This window comes from Lycorma delicatula, chromosome 6 (assembly GCF_047948215.1).
Source record: "Lycorma delicatula isolate Av1 chromosome 6, ASM4794821v1, whole genome shotgun sequence".
Lineage (NCBI taxonomy): Eukaryota > Metazoa > Arthropoda > Insecta > Hemiptera > Fulgoridae > Lycorma > Lycorma delicatula.
In genome coordinates, this window is record NC_134460.1 from 3,147,319 (window position 1) to 3,165,192 (window position 17,874).

The 17,874-nt window shown below is 30.4% G+C and overlaps 1 protein-coding gene across 3 annotated transcripts in view; it reads left to right on the forward strand.

Moving 5' to 3' along the window:
• Positions 1-17,874, forward strand: part of Dbp21E2 (putative ATP-dependent RNA helicase Dbp21E2) — a 55,092-nt gene that overhangs the window by 20,366 nt on the left and 16,852 nt on the right. For all 3 annotated transcript variants that reach the window (XM_075369138.1, XM_075369139.1, XM_075369137.1), the window contains exons 4-8: positions 1,483-1,605; positions 4,579-4,776; positions 10,262-10,412; positions 13,301-13,407; positions 16,752-16,859. In XM_075369138.1, coding sequence (XP_075225253.1) covers positions 1,483-1,605; positions 4,579-4,776; positions 10,262-10,412; positions 13,301-13,407; positions 16,752-16,859 — 687 coding nt within the window. The remainder of the gene's footprint in view (positions 1-1,482; positions 1,606-4,578; positions 4,777-10,261; positions 10,413-13,300; positions 13,408-16,751; positions 16,860-17,874) is intronic.

Below are 17,874 nucleotides of genomic sequence, written 5' to 3' on the forward strand. Positions count from 1 at the left end.
CATGAATATTTTATACTTTAACACTAACTTTCCTCAACTTTTCCTTAAGTAGTAGTAAAAGAATTTTGTTGACAAATTCGCCTTTGATGGACTATTAGCCAGAATTGTACGAGGTCTGTTCAAAAAATACATAGACTAATGTCATAAAACAAAATGTTCTTTATTTTGAAGTTACTTGTCTGGGTCCCCTTCAAAGTACTCCTCTCCCCGATAGTTAACAGTGTTTCCAATGTTGGAAACAGACCTGAAACGCTTCTTTTGTGATGTTCTTCAGTTCCTTCATCGAATTTGCTTCAATCTCAGAAATCGTTTCAAATGTTCTTCCTTTCAAAGGTCTTTTGAGTTTGAGGAACAAGAAGAAATTACAAGGAGTGAGGTCAGGTGAGTAGGGTGAGGGGAAGAACAGTGATCGAGTGTTTGGCCAAAAACTCATGAGTTCTGAGGGCTGAATGGGCTGGAGCGCTGTCGTGATGAAAAAACCAGTCACCGCTCTTCCACATTTCTGACCTTTTCTGCTAAATAACGTCCTGCAGACGTTTGAGAACTTCAATGTAGTAAGTCTGATTCACTGTGGAGCCTTGGGAGGTACTCGTGGTGGACTACGCCCTGAGCATCAAACAATACTGTCAACATCACCTTCACATTGGAACGAACCTGGCAAGCTTTTTTTGGTCTGTTTCACCCACCTACTGGGACAATTGAATCTTTGTTTCAATGTCATAACCGTACACCCAAGATTCATCACATGTAATGATCCTCGACACGAACTTTTCATCTTCTTCTGAACGTTCAAGCAATTCTTGATAAGCCTGGACGCAATGGGTTTTTTGGTCGTCCGTCATTAGGTGTGGAACAAATTTTGCAGCACTGCGGTGCATCTTCAATTTTTCTGTCAAAATCTTGGTAACATGATCCAACTCATATATCCCACACTCTTCAGCAAGCTCTCTGATGGTCAGACATCAATTTGCCTGAACCAGGATGTTTATTTTGTCTACATGTGAGTTGTCAGTTGACATGGAAGGATGTCCAGGACACTCATCGTCTTCAACGACTGACGACCATCTTTAAAACATCCATGCCACTTAAAACATGTCGCACGCTTCACAGCAATGTCGCTGTAAGCCGCTTGAGCATATCAAAAGTTTCACTCGCAGATTTTCCGAGTTTAACGCAAAATTTCTCAGCAATTCGTTGCTCGTTCAAGCCACTTGTTCTAAAATTTGCCAAATGAAAAAACACACTTCACAAACAACCACATATTTGCAATCAAAAAACTGTGTTGTAATCAGCTGATCTGTACGAACATGGTGACGTCAAGTGAATTTGACTGGAACCAACTGGACCCGAGCAATTCAAACAGTCTATGTATTTCTTGAACAGACCTTGTATTAGTGAGTTGTTTGTTATACTACATTTAAAAACAGGATGATGATTTGCTATATTTATTGATAAAATTAATTTAATTTTTTCTGTTATTAGAAATCAGAAAGAGAATCATTTCACTGGGATGAAAATGTAAACAATTTTCATGATATAGGTTTAAACAAAATTTTGGTAGAATGTCTAGAAAAACAAGGAATTATACGACCAACAAAAATACAGGTAATTCATCATCTGTTAAAAGAAAGATCTGCATGCAAAAATGTTTTGTTAATTTTATGAGTCATTTCACGTAGAATTCATGTTGCTGTAATTTATTTTTGAACTATTATTATTTAAGCCAGAACATTTTGCAAATGGGAAAATTGTCTATTACTTTATATAGTAAGTATCATTTATAGTGACGTTGGATACAATGACATATGAGATATATTGACCAAAAACTTGTCTCTTGGTTGGTTTGGTATGCTGTTAATACATAAATACAGTATTATAGTGTTTGTAATTATGTTGGTTGTAGTGATATATCGATTATTATGACTTATTTTTTCTACTGCAATGCAACATTTAATCACTTATAATGACGAATGGAAGTGACTCGTCAGTAACATAGTATATCTACATTGTAGTTACAAAAATATTTTGACGGTTAAAATGAGTCACCTTTTCCTTTTTACCTGCATATGTACTATAGTTATCGAGCTAGTGATATCCCTATCAGCAGCCCTATATTGCAAACTAAGGTGTATGATTTTTGTGAAAAATTCAGTAAATTACAAGAAATAACTTCAGCTTGGATACAACAGTTTTGTCAGCATCATGATAATTTGTTGGGGAGAATAAGGGGTGAGGCTGCAGCAGCTCCAACTGGTGTGTCAGAAAAATGGCTAGAAACTATTTAGCCAAATTAAAGAGGGTTACTCGGATGAAAAAATCTATAATGCTGATGAATCCAGTCTTTTTTTTTAACTGACTCCAGAAAGAGCCCTTTGGTTTAAAGGCGAAACATGTTTTGGGAAAAATTATCAAAAGAAAGACTAACAGCACTAATTGCTACAAATATGACTGGATCTGACTGAAAAAAATTCTAGTTATAGAGAAAAGCACTGAACACCAATGTTTTAAAAATTTGAAATTGCTTCCTGTTATGTACGAAAGTAACAAGAAAGCTTGGATGACAAGTGATATCTTTACGTCTTTGTTACGAAAATGGGACTGTGAATTAAAGATTGTAAATGACAAAACACTACTACTCATTGACAACTGTCCGGCTCATCCACTTGTTGAAAATCTTTGGTGTATAAAGTTAGTGTTCTTACCACCGAAAAATAACAGTCTTACAGCTCTTGGATCAAGGCGTGATCAAGTCGGTAAAAGTCAATTACAAAAAAAACATCCGATTTTACAAACGATACAGGATTTAGATAAAAAAAGGAAACACAAATAATATTCTGGATGTTATAATTATGTTAGAAAGATCATGGAATGAGGTTTCTCTGCTGACTAAAAAAATTGCTTTCGACATGCAGGATTTTTACCACAGGCTGGCAAGGTTACTGACATCGCATGCGAAGAAAAATCTCTTGTAAAATGGGGCAATAGTCTGCAAAACCAGTCGTTGTCAAATGTATTGTTTGAAGATTATCAATAGGTTGACAAAGGTTTAGAAGCGCATGAAACTGTAACAGATGATGATGCAGTGGCTTCAGTACTAGCAGAAAAGGATGAGGATGCATGTAATGACAACGAGGGGGTAATGATAGCGACAACAATGAAGACATGAACGGCCAAATCTTCCAGAAGTTTTAGCGGCAATGAAAACCGTTTCCCAGTTTTACAGAAATTGTTAATAAAGAAACGAAGAGTGTTTGTTTTGATTTAGAAGAGAGTCTTCAAAAATTGTACTACAACATGGAATGTTCAAAACAACCAACTTTTTATAGAAAAAGTAATTTTTACAATTTTTCTCTATCTTCTTTTACTCTACCACATAGTTGTTTTTTTTATTACTTTATTACAGAAATAAATTATTGTTTTTAATGATTATAATTAATACTTATTAAGATGCCATATAAAGTTGTAGATGGCATTAAAATAGTACCACTAAGCTACCTAAACATCAGTTATGATGACCAAAATCTTTGGTCCCTTGGACATCACTATAAACAATATTTATTGTATATATTTTAAATTCTAGAGCAATGAATCTTAATAAAGAGTACTAGAAGAAATAATGGGGTAGTAAGAAGACAGAGGCTGTATTTACAGAGGAATTTAAAATGCAGATATATTTATAATTAAGTATGTTCATAATTTTAACATGTCATATTAATCAATGCCTGCTAGGAAGTTGTAAAATTCATAAAAAAAATCTCAAGTGAGTTTTCTTATTTTGCTTTATTCATATAAAATTTTAATGATATACTTTGTGTATGTAAAAGAAATATTAAAGGTAACAAATTTACCTGTACTTTAAATTAAGGGTTGTTATATATAAATATCGTACATGGAGATTTTGTGCAGTCTTAACAAAGTATTAAAATGTGATAATGTATTTATGCAGTTTTTATGAATATGGTTATATAATTTTGATTTTATTCTGTCAAAAAATAAAGTCCAATTCTTTTGGCAAAAACAAGCTATGTGTCATTTTATTTGGTAATTTTTCCCAACAGTATATTTGGCTTTGTGAAGGAGACAATAAGTAACTTAATTTCCCTAGTGGCATAGAATGTGTGTAATTCTTGGCGTATTCTAATTTCATTTATGACTTACTTCTTGTTTTGGTCATCTAAGACCATTAGCTTATGGCACATAACATAATGTTTGTTTGTTTTTTTTACCGAGTAGATACTTTTAAGTATTAAATAAATTTTTTATCTTATAAAGTTATTTGATAAGTCTATATTTTATTTAGCTTTATTCTACTTTATTATTATAATACCTATCTACAAGGTGTATGGTTTACAGGTGGAGCCAGATAAAATGTACGGTCCTGAGATTTAAGAATTTTTGAATCCTAAACATGATTGTAAGTCAGTAAAGCTACAGAACAAGATGTTAGTAAATTAACTAATTAAAGATACAAAGTAGAGACATAATTTAATAATAAGAGGACACGTTTTTAATACATTTTTTTAAATTAATTAAAATTATATAAAATTTTATCTGTATACTTCTTTTTAATTATTTAAGGTCGATGCAATTCCTGTTATAATTGGAGGGCAATGTAGTATTATAGCTGCTGAGACCGGGTGTGGAAAAACATTAGCATTCTTATTACCTATCATGGAAAAGATGCAACAGTGGAAAGAAGAAGCAAAAAATCGACCACCTAATTCTCCATTAGCATTAATTATTACGCCCAGTAGAGAATTGGCATGTCAGATTTTGGTAACCGACTTTGTTAAAAATGTTTTGTAAAAATTATTCATTTAGTCATTAGTAAACTTAGAATTTCAGGAAAATTATAGAAAAGTAGATAAATTACCTGGAATTATTAATTTAATTATTAATGTTTATTTAAATTATTTAATTTTAATTATTAATGTTGTTTAATTAAAAAATTTTTTCATATAAATTTGTTTAGAATTAATTAAGTCATATATATAAATATTTAATTTATAACCTTCAATAAAATATAATATTAAAACTATAATATAAAATATAACCTTCAATATATATATATATATATATATATATATATATATAATGGACCTTCTAAAGTAAAAATAAAAAGCAAAATGAGTTTAGAAGTTTATTTATTCGAATATTTTTGTATTTAAAATATATAAAAGAGGGGCAAAGCTCTCTCATGAGCTTCCCTTAAGATAAAATCAACAGACAGCTGACAGAGTGAACATACACAACAGTCCTAGGGTCTTCTCACTTTATATTTCATTCACTTAGTTGTAATGCCACACAATCACCTACTTACCTATAGTGCAGTTACCTTATGGTTTCTAGCAGTATCATATCTAATGACCATAGTACAGGCTATACCCCCCCAGATTTCTAGATGATTGTCCTGCTTTTAAGTAGGTTTGGCATCAAAGACAATGAAATATTGCTGAGGGTGGACTCAGTTTGGGCCTCACCAATCGCGCTAAGTACGGCCAAAACCTACCCCGCTGTAGTCGAGTAATTATTGCCAACTCACGGTGCAAGGTGGAATTATTCTGCTGATTACCATCCAACAGGAACCTGACCTGGTTCAGGGCAATTCGACACATCAAAACTCATATCTGCCCTAAAGAACTAAATGGCAAAGGCTGGTTTGAATAACTGTGCTTAAGTGCACCTTTCATTATTCAGAATCTATGTCGCTGAATCAAATATCTTTAAATAAAGTCTTGTTAGTCTGATCAATATTTATTTAATTTATAAAATATTTAGATACATCTTCACTTATTTAAATATTGTATCGTTAGTACATTATCTCACATTGTTAAGTTTAAAACGGTGTACGTGTACAATATTAATGTTTAAAGAGTATTATAATTAATCTATTTATATTTAGTTTAACAGTTTAAGTTACTGATCTTTATCTTTTAAGTTTATCTTTTACCGATTGATTTAGACCAACAATACTATTAGAAAGAAAAAGTATACAATATAAAGCAGCTGTTGAACTCAACTAGAATAACAGATTTATGTGCTTTACATAAGTAAGAAGAAAATAGTTGGATAGTTTATTTACTATTAATAAGGAGGAAATGAAAGTGAACAAAGGCTACTGTCAAAATGACAAAGTCAAGTTGAATCATAAAATCACCTAGACAGAGCTCAATCTGTCCTAGGTTTGAAAGTGCAACTTTTTAGTCTGTCATAAACTTTGTGGGCTCTCATTCTCTCTCGAATCCAAATCCTAATCAGTAAATGTTTAACATTACGTGTGATCAGGAATAAAAAAGTGCCCAAATTACAAGTAATTTTGGTCAGTTTTCATTTACAGTTTTATATGTTTTCCGAATATGAACAAAAAATTATAATCGACAAATAAAAATAAAAATAATCCTAAAATCCTAAAGAAGGTAGATAATTCAAAAGAAATTCTATGTCTATCCGAACACCCCAAATAGCCCTAGGGTTACTTAAAATAAAAAGCATTACCCATCCAAGAAACAAAAAGAAAAAAAGTTTGTTTTTTTTGGTTTATTTTTTTATTGTTTTTTTTTTCATCTTTTTTGTTTTAATATTAAGGGAGCAGAGCTGCATACTCTCTGAATTTAGTTTTCTGCCTGGTACAAATCTCCAAGTATTCAGAGATAACAAGACAGAATGCCATAAATTCTGATTTATGTAAATGACTACCAAATTTTATGCATCTGTCGAGGCTGATTATATTTGCGATGATACCACGGTGGCTTTTACAAAATTAAATTATTCTAATTTCTCTAATTTAGTGAGTAGCGGTCTTAATAGAATGAATTGATGGCTTCTAGCTGATGACTTGCTACGTAATTCCCTTAAAATACAAGCAATAAGGTTTAATTTGAATCATGGAACAGTTACTGATACTCCATTGGATGCATTGAGATTTTCAAGCTCTACTGATTTTCTGGGTCTCATCTAAATTAAACCCTGGGCTATTTTGTTCTATTTATACTATCATGGGTAATGAACAGGAAAACTCTGTTGATGATTGCATGATGCATATGTATATTCGCTTTTAAATTAAGAGTTTTTGGGATAATTCTGTTGATAGCAAAAAATATTTATTATTCAAAAAAGGTAATTTATGTGATTTGTCGATTAAACCTGGTAAATCATGCAGTTCTTTTAGACAGAATCCTCACTCTTCCATCTATTTATATTTTCCAGACTGTACTATTTATTGAGGAAACATAACTCTGACTTTCATACCTATGACATCTGGCATAAAAATGTCCTGCCCTATCCAAAGCACATGAATGGACATCCAGCTATGAATGTGTGCTAAATTATGCTGATTGCTATCTTTATAATGAGCTTCCACCGCATGTTAAAATTAAAACCAACAGAAGGAAGGGATTTAGGAGGGTTTTGTAGGGCTTTTTGGTAGACTGTTATTATTATTTGGTAAGTGAATATCTGTCTGATGAGTGGTAGTTGTCTTTCTTTCTTCATAATTTTCCAGACTCGATCAAGGCTGTTAATAAATGTAAAATGTGTTATATCTTATAAAAATTATCTTTAATTGTACGCTACTTGTAATATGAAACTGGAGTTTGTTTGGAAAAGGTATGTCAACTGTAATTTTGGTATTACTTCCTGGTATTGTTTTGTATTATTTTATTTATATTTTGTGATTCTATGCCTGCCGTGTAGACTTATTATTTCTGCATATGTGGTGTTAATGATGTATAATAAATATAATTCTTTGCCGGTTTCCTCTTGTAGATTATAGAATAATCATGCGCTTTGCTGCAAGAGGTTTATCACATAATTAGCTCTTTAACTAATTTTTTGATTACAAACATATGTTTGCATATATGTTGGCGTCTTATTGTTTCAAAAACATTTTGATCATAAGGTATGGTGTGGTGTTTTTTTATAGTCAGGAGATTCTATTATATCTTTGAATGATTCATTTTTAGGGATTTATTTCTAAATTTTGAAGACATTGAATTTTATGAAAACTTAGCTATGCTTGTTCCTTTTACCTTATTGAAAATTATTTAAAAGTTAACAGTTAAAAGCGATTGTTTTCTTACTGACCGCTATGGTGTTCTGCCTCTACGGTTGCTTTGCTCAGTTGGCTTTCTCGACTCATTATGGCATTGTGTCACGTTAATTTATTTCTACATAGCAATTCTTTTAACGCGTTCAATTATTACAATCTTGTAGTGTTTTATATGGAAATGAAATTCAATCTTGTCTATAAGTGTACTTTTGTAATTTATCTAAACACTTTTGATGACAATCATCAGACAATATAATATATTCATTCAAGTTAATAAATATGGTTACAGTTTGCTTACAATTTGACAATTATTTACTACTTCAAACACCATTAATAATTGCAATCTTTTAATGATTCAAGGAAGGTTGCTTACCATATATCATTGGAAATAGTAATAAAAAACAATCTTTTCACAGATGCTATCTCAAAAGTTGTACATGTCAGTAACAGATAATATTGTAAACAGCAATTTAAAAATATATAAGAACTTACTTAAACCCCTCCCCCACCAAAAAAAAATCATACAATTTAAAGTTTACATTACAAAACACCCTTATATCCAACATTCCATAACCATGAATTTGGTAAGTAGAATTAAAATTATAAATCATACTTAGTTGGCTTCATCAAATACACAGTGGTACAAAAATACACAAAGTTTACTTTGGTATACTTTGCCCTAACACATTTATTCTCAAACTTTTTCACCCACCTCCCACATTGAGAATCAAAACTTTTCTAGCGCCCCCAAAATTTTTAAACTTATCGATACAAATAAATATGGAAATTAGAGAGTTTTGATCTAGCTTTAATGACAAATTGTGAAGTTTTTAATGTAACATTGCAGTTTTTGGATTTTGTTAATTTTGTGTCGAGATATTGAAATCTTTAATGATCGAGACTGTAACATGATCTTGGGTTAAGCTGTGAGTGGGTGATATATGTTGCAGTCTCAAACTTTAAAGATTTCAATACATCAGCGCAAATTGAACAAAAGCCAAAACTGCAACGCTACATTAAAGACCAATTTGTCATTAAAGCTAGGTCAGCTGGATCAATACCCTTTAATTTCCATATTTATTCCATATTTTATCAGTACGTTGCTTAGATCAGGAGATATGCAGCAGTAAAGACAAAAGTAGCCTCTTCTCTTTAAAGTGGATATTTCGGTTCAGAAAAATCATAGAGACATACAAAAAATAAATTATAGCTTAAGTCTATAATTATTTTTTTTTATTCGTCTGTAAGCCTCTTGGTTACAAAGTAAAAGTGGTTTGATACAATCATTTTTCATCATAAAATATAGTATACCTTTAATTTTTTGTACTATTGTAGTAGGTATTTAATTTTAGTTTGAAATATCAGGAAAACATAATATTTTCCTTTTTATTCAAACAGCCATCGCCTTCCTTTCTTTCTTTTTCCTGTTTAGCCAACAGTAACTACCTGTCAGATAATACTTCAGAGGATGAATGAGGATGATATGTATGAATGTAAATGAAGTGAGTCTTGTACAGTCTCAGTTCAGCCATTCCTGAGATTTGTGGTTAATTGAAACCCAATCACCAAAGAACACCGGTATCCACTATCTAGTATTCAAATCTGTGTAAAAATAACTGACTTTACTGGTATTTGAATGCTGGAACTCTTGACTTCCAAATCAGCTGATTTGGGAAGACGCATTCACCACTAGACCAAGCCGGGTGGGTTAGCCTTCCCCAATTTTCTGTGGGCCTTTTACCAACTCCCAAAGGCCTCCAGCGCCCACATGGGGACATTATCGCCCACTTTAAGAACAAATCCTCTAACATGTAATATCCATTTTCATTTCACGTTATAATCTTTGATCAGAATTGTTTTAATACATTTTTCCAGATAGTGGCATAATTTTATAAATCAAATAATATAGGAAGAAAAAATTTGGAAGTAGATGACGTTAGTTTTTTTGTGATAATTTGAATGACAGTAAATTATCAAGGTTTGAATCAACATGTGATTAGAAAGAATTCAATCTTTATTAGGCAATGGGATCAACATAACATAATTATTAACATTTCATTATTATTATTATTATTAACTTTTTTATATCTACTTAAGCTAATTTATGATTCATCGTTTATAGTTTATCTATTTTACGCAGACATTTATTTTGTATTTTTTGTGAAATTTTTATACATTGTTAAGTAATACCTTATGCTACATATTATTTTTCAGGAAGTTGCATCAAGTATTGGATATAACTTATCAATAGATTGTAAAGTACTTATTGGTGGTCATACTAAAAGAATTATGATGAATCCAAAATTTGAATTTATTGACATTCTTGTTGCTACTGTTGGTGTTATAAGCAAATTAACATCATCCGGTATGTAAATTATTTTGTACGTAAATTAATGTTGTTTCAAGGTCAATTCCAATATAGATTTCCAGTTAACTGTTGTGAGTTATTGGTTTTGCCATAGACCTTGTTGCATGCTCATCTGCTGCTCTCTATTCTGTTGAGTGCTATGAGCGGTGATTGAATGTACGCACAGTCACTCATGATCTACAAATTAAAAAAAAGATAGATGAAGCAAATACTGCATAAAAATAAATTGTATTAAAAATCTTATATTATTTTTTTACATACTCACTATTTGCAGCTACACATTTCCCCTAATAGTGGACCAGTTTTCTCATTCCATCAATGAAGAATGCTGGAATGCTGGTGGGCTTTCTGTAATCCAAGATCTCACTGGGTCCTTCAGTTCATTATCCTTAATGAAATGAATTTTCTTAATATTTTTCTATAATTGCAGAAAGAAGTGAAAGTCGCATGACACTGAATCTGTAAGTATGAAGGATGTGGAATATGTTAAAATTTCAACTTTATAAGACCCTCTGCAGTTGAATGTGTTGATGCGGCTGTGTGTCATGATGCTTCATGAACACCTTATACATGCATCCTAAGGAGTGTTAACCTTTTCCTTTATTGCATAGAATTTACAGTTAGCCCAGCTTCCAGGTAGTCAGTTATGTAAGTGTTTTTGGAATCCCATAACATGTCAAGAGAATTTTTTTTACAGAGGATTGTGTTTTGATTTATTTTGATGACAGTGAACCGTAGTACGACTGTTCCAATTCTGCTGTGTTTCTTCTGGATCATAGTGATGCATCTAAGTTTTTCTCCTGTCATAGTATTGAAAAAAAAGTTGCATCCTTCAAACACATTAACATAGCAGGTATACTCGATTTCATAACAATGATGACTAAGAATATGAAAGGGTATGGATCAATGAGTTTAAAATGTTAGTTGGATGACTCTAAGAATATGAAAGTGTTTGGATCAACGAGTTTAAAATGTTAGTTGTTGAGAAATGAAATTACAAGATGCCAGCACCTGTCACTTTATGCAGCATCTTGTTCTCCTGTTACATTTCATTGTGCATTACATCTTAGTTATTCCTCATATGGCAACAGTAATTGATTAAATACAGTACTGTGAGTTATGCAATATAATTTATTTTTTGATAATAGATGGAACAGCCCTCTCCCCCAAAATCTATAGACAGTTGTGTCTTGTTTATACTAATAATGTTATGAGTGAAAGCTCTGTAAAGATGGTCCAGGAAACTTGCAGAGGAATACACAGATATCCATGATGGGGGAATCACTTATTACTGATAAACTTGTTCAAAAAGTTGAACTAATTTTGTAGGATAAACATTGTTACATGATTTATGAGTTTCACAGAGTTAAAGAATGACCTTTGCTCCTGACAGAAATCAGTGTTTCTGTAACTTTTGTTTAAGGTGGATACCAAAACATTGACTAGCATGTGCAAAACTCAAAGAATGGCTGTGGTCTTGAAATTCTTAAGCACTACAATGAAAAAGGAATGAGCATCTGCAAAAATTGGTCTTGTGATTGGATAAAACACTTGTGTTTATTTTTGTCAGCTGATTAAAAATCAATTTTTGAATACTCAAATTATTTTATGTAAAAATATAACGTATTTTCTGATAAATAAACCACAAACTGAACCATATTATAACAAATTTGTGTCTAGAAAATATAATTGAATGAATCTGTTTTGCTCATTTAATATTTGTATACTGAATTATTTTTTTAAATTTTTGATGTGAAGTAATTGACCTAAGTTCTGTGCAAGTCTCTAAAAAATAATCCAGTTTTACAATGTAGTTTTACTATCATTCACATCATTTCACCTTACTAAACATTACTTCTTATATTTAGAAACTGTGCTTTCTTTTCATTTTTTAAATCCTAATAAAATTTAGTAAAAATAAACCTAAGATAATTTTTTAAATATTTTGTATATTTAGATACTTATAAGAAACATTTTTCTGAAGTGAAGTTAACTAGCAGAAGCAAAAAATAGGTATAACATAAAGTTTATCATCGCCAAGTTATTTCAGTTACTACTTTTATTTTTCCTCAAATTGCTTTCGAAGTTTAAGATATGTATGAAAATGTTTATGTATATTTCAATGAACATTAATTTCTATAAAATTATTCATTAGTAAAAAATGAAATGTCTTCTTAAGTAGCTTCCCATACTTCCCCTTCAGTACAGTACAGAAAGGGAATAGCCTCTTGCGTCAGTGTCTGAAACTAGCACCTTTAAGTTTATGTCCCTGTGAAATTGACAGTTACAGCTTGTAGTGTTTAAAGTAATTTTGATAACTTGCAGTTGTTAGAAAATTAAACAATATACAACAAAAACTTTTAAAGAACATGCTTATTTGTTTTCCTTTTTCTTTTCATTTATAAAAAAATGATGTATTGTCATCATCTGCTGACCTTAATGGTTTCATGCATTTTGCATCAAAGGTTAACAGTTTGAATCCTGATCAGACTTAGTTTATTCATATGCTAAACAATTTTCCTTTTTCATAACAATTTTTTTTTTTTAAGTAGGAAAAGGATACCTCTAATTGAATATTAACATATAATTGACAGAGTTAATAAAAAAAATTTAAACCATGATTTTGTATAAAATCTCCTAAGAATTCAGAGAGGTAGACATCTCTGTTCATCATACCATATGATATTTATAATTCTGGAATGATGTAAAACCAGTGTTTCACCACTGATAACAATTAATTTTTTTATGCAAAAGCTCTTTATCTAAAAAAACAGATTAAATAAATTTCACCTACAATTTTCAAGAATGATTTATTCTAAAAAACTTTAAATAATCAACATATTTTGTATAAAAATTTATTAACAATATATTTTTATTTGTTTCAGGTATTTATAACTTATCAAATGTGAAACATGTTGTATTAGATGAAGCTGATACATTGTTGGATGATAGTTTCAGTGAATATGTGATTCATTTTTTAAGAAAAGTCCCTGTAAGCGCATTTATTTAAACTAATTTCATTGTAATATTGTAAGTTGAGAGCTTTGTTTACAGGTATCTAACCCTGCAATTTTACATGATTTCTCAGTTATATGTTTTTCAGTGTACCGAGTTGAGACTACAGGCAAAGAAATTCTCCCTGGGATTGCACACTTAACAAATTTGTTCCTCGGAGTTTCAGCATGATTCTTCTTTTTAAACTTTTAATTTTAGATACCTGATAATTTAAGACAGTAATCTTGCTTGCCAAGGTTATTTGTTTTTTCTTTCATAGATTAGACTGCTATGAAATGACATGAATTCAAACTGCACCCAGAATTTTTAAAAGTTGTCTACGTGCAAGAATTGGTTTTTCAAATATAGTTCTAGTAATTTGTCTGCTTTTAGGATTTCACTGTTGCATAACACTCTTCATTTCCTGGCTATTCCTCCTTGAGATGTTCCAGGAAGTGTGCAACCATTTTACCCAGGATCCACTATTACGGATAGTATATCCATTATTTATATATATGTATATATTAATTTAGTAAAATATTTTCTTTTCTTTTTGTTCATATTTTCGATTACTAATTAATTCCAAAAGCATAAACAAAACTCAGCACAATGCATCACAGTACAGAATCAATAAGAGCTCTTGCCTTATCTTATTATTTTTCTTTTTGTGTTTTACATATCAAAAGCACTTTCGAGGAAATTCCTCATCATAGTTGATTAAAATTAAAAATAATTACATATTAAAACATTAATATTATTACATATTTGACATAATATATGTAGTCAAATAATTAATTAAAATAATTAAAAATTTATAAAAAGTTAAAAAAAATTTTTTAAGCATGTTTGTGGCCAGCCGCTAAATATAGCACTGAATTAATACAATATAAACTTTACGTAATATTGACAAAAGTGCTGCTGTATAGCAGATTGATTAAGACAAATTTCTGTTTATATTTATATATATGATATTTTTCTAAAATGTACAATTTTTTGTTATCATATTCATTTGTGACTTCAATTATTTTCAAATTAATTTCCAAGTCAGTAATAGAATGTTTATTCACTATTAGATGGTTAGCAACATTAAACAAACCCAATTTATTGTTTATATATATCTAAAATTTTCTGCAAATCTTACTTTAAATCATCTATTAGTTTTCCAATATAAATTTTATCACACTCATTACATATTATTTTATAAATGCCACATAAACTATTAAGATCATTATTATCATATGGTTTTTGAAATGTTTTATTATATAATTGTTGGGCTTATATGCCCAACAATCATATAATAAAAATAAAAAAAAAATGGGTTTATATTTTTCATCATTATAAACATTAATTAAATATTCAATAATATTATTAGTATTAAGAGTATTTTATATAAATATTATAAATGCTTTGTGTATTATTTATAGGTTTCACTGTTCTTAGTTTTTAGATTTTAAATTTTGTTTTTTATAAATGTTATCAATTAACAAGGTTTTATATCCATTTTTTAACGCAATACTCTTTGTAATATTTATTTCTGCATTTAATTTTTCCCTGTTGTTCTGTATGTAATGTATCGCTCTATTCAACATGCTTTTAAATATATTAATTTTGTGTGATTATGGATGATTTGATTTTCTATTAATAATTATTTTACTTGCTGTAGGTTTTCTGTATACTGACATGTTCATTTCAAAGCAAATCTGGCCATCTTTTTATAATATGATTCTTTATGTTTATTTCAGTATTGATATCTAAAAAACTTATTTTTTTGCACTTACCTGTTTCAAATGTAAATTTTAGATCGTCATGTTAAGAGTTGAATTTTTGAATATTATAAGATGTTCATCATTTATAACGGGTTCAAAGATAACCAAAATGTCATCAACAATCGAACTCATAACACAATTTTATGTATATGAGTAATACCATAAACTACTTTATTAAGATGTTATTAGATCTTATTAAGATTACAAAAATTAATATTACATTACAAACAAATAACATTACAAAAATTGCTAATAACACGATGCACTCTAATAATAATAATAATAATAATAATAATAATAATAATAATAATAATAATAATAACACGAAACCTAAACGAGATATCAGCAATCCAAGAACATGTGGTTACAGAGGAGGTTATGCGGAACACAATGCTTTCAACTGCATCTCACTAAATGTCTCTGTTGGCGTGTAATTAAAAGTGTTCTATTATTTTCTAAACATACCTTGTAATTTCAAAAGTCATCAAATAAACAGATGCAGGGTTTGACTTTAAAGTGTACACAACATCTTACGTGAACATTTTCATGTGAAGAAGCTATTATCAAGGTGGATGCTTGCAATTATGTAGCCGCTCTTCTAAGCATTGCTTAAAACTTTTTTAATTTAATCAAAATTGATCTTTATATCAATTTATTACTATACATCAGAAGTGAAAAAACAGTCTGAACAGTCGGTAGAAACCGGAGGAAATGCTTCAAAGAAGGCAAAAGTCATTTCATTGACTAATAATATTATGGCAACTGTTTTTTTAGACACACAGAGAGGGCATAATATTAATCAGTACCTCTTTTTTCAAACCCCAACATTCCAAGACCAGACCCATCAATGGGCACTACAGAGTCTTGGGGGGGGGGGAGGTGCCTTTAAGCCTCTAACTTCTCAGGTGGCTGTACTGGGCCTAGCTATGCCATTTCCAGCCATACCACCTGATCTTCTGGGATTCAGTCCTTTCTCTAATTTGCCACGCCTTTAATGGCAGTGCCCACAAGGGGCTCTACCAATCAGCATCTTGAAAAAGGCAGTCATCTTAAGAGAATATTATTCGTTATTATTAGTTCGATTGAAAGATGAAATTAAGTTAAAATAAGCACAGTTTAAAATGTCATGTTGAAAAAAAAAACTTGTTTCCTTGTGAAAAAATGGGATTTTTCATCATAACAATACACCAGCTCATATATCTACATGTGCACAAACTAAGTTACATGAGTTATGGGTTACAACTTTCTTCTTTCTTTCTTTTTCACCATATTCCTTCAGCTTTAGTGACATGTGACTTTTTGTTTTTCTGAAACATAAAAAAGTGGCTTGCTGGAAAGAGATTTACATTAAATAATGAATAAATCAATGATACAAGATTATTGTTTTGGAGGTTTTGACTAGTAATATTATTCTACATCATAAAGCTCAAATATTGCTAAAAAAAAAGTCTACTGAGATAAAATGAGACTATTTCAACAAATTTTTCAAAAAAATATGTTTTTATTGCTATCCAAGAAATTATCAAACATCAATTACAAATGTCCTTAAATTTTTTATTTTCGTTTGTTGTTTCAGTTCGGAAGAGCAAAAACAAGACATGCTTTACCGCAGTCTGTTCAGCTGACACTTTGTAGCGCAACTATGCCTAAACAAATACCTGACTCTTTGCATGCATTAATACCAGTAAGTATTATTTACTTGTGCTTTTGTAGAAAAGTTTTTATTTATTGTTAAATTTTTACTTTAATCAAATTACCTTAAACTTCAATACTTCTTTTTTAATTATAAGTACTTAAAAATCTGAGTTATTTTAATGAGTAGAACACAGGTCTGTAAAATAAGTCTCATTCAGAAAATCCAGTTAGATTCTCTTTTATTCTACAATCTTAATAAATGTTGATATGTATTCGAGCGTGAAATTTCTTTTTTTTTCTCTTTTTTTAAAGACAGGTTAATTATTTTTTATATACTTTGATTTTATTTCCTAAGAACTTATACTTAAACATTATTTTTAATACAAAGAAATTTAAAAAAACAGGTGACAGAAAAAATTAACAGATTCCACCAAAAAAATTGGCAAAACATTTCTGCCATCAGCATTCAGTGGAACCAGTATTTTAAGCATAAATACATTTATTTTAATTATTATATAACTTAGTAACTTTGACATATAACTTAGTATTAATAATTTTCTCTGTATGGCTCTAAACCAAATATAATCCTAATTACGAGGGTGGTCCAGAAAGTAACTTAACGTTTGTGCCTAGCATGGAGATGGGTGGGGATGTGGTGATAGAGCCGCCATCTTGGGATCAAAACCTTTCTGCATTCAGAATGCATCAAGCTGTCGTAGCATGTGGACTGTGATTTTTCTGCTTTGCTCGTTGTGAATTATTGAAATGTGCGCTTCAATAGAAAATTCCACAAGTTTTGAGGTACATTCAGTGATTAGGTTTTTACTGGCAAAAAACCTCCAACTAATTGAAATTCATAGACAACTTTGTGAGGTGTACGGAGATGGAATAATGAGTGAAGGTGGAGTGAGGCAGTGGTGCATTCAGTTTAAAAATGACTGCACCACTATTCATAATGAGGATTGCAGTGGTCGGCCTAACCTTGTAACTGATGAACTGATGATGAAAATCAATGATAATATTTGTGAAAATCACCACATTATGATTATGGAACTCTTACTTCA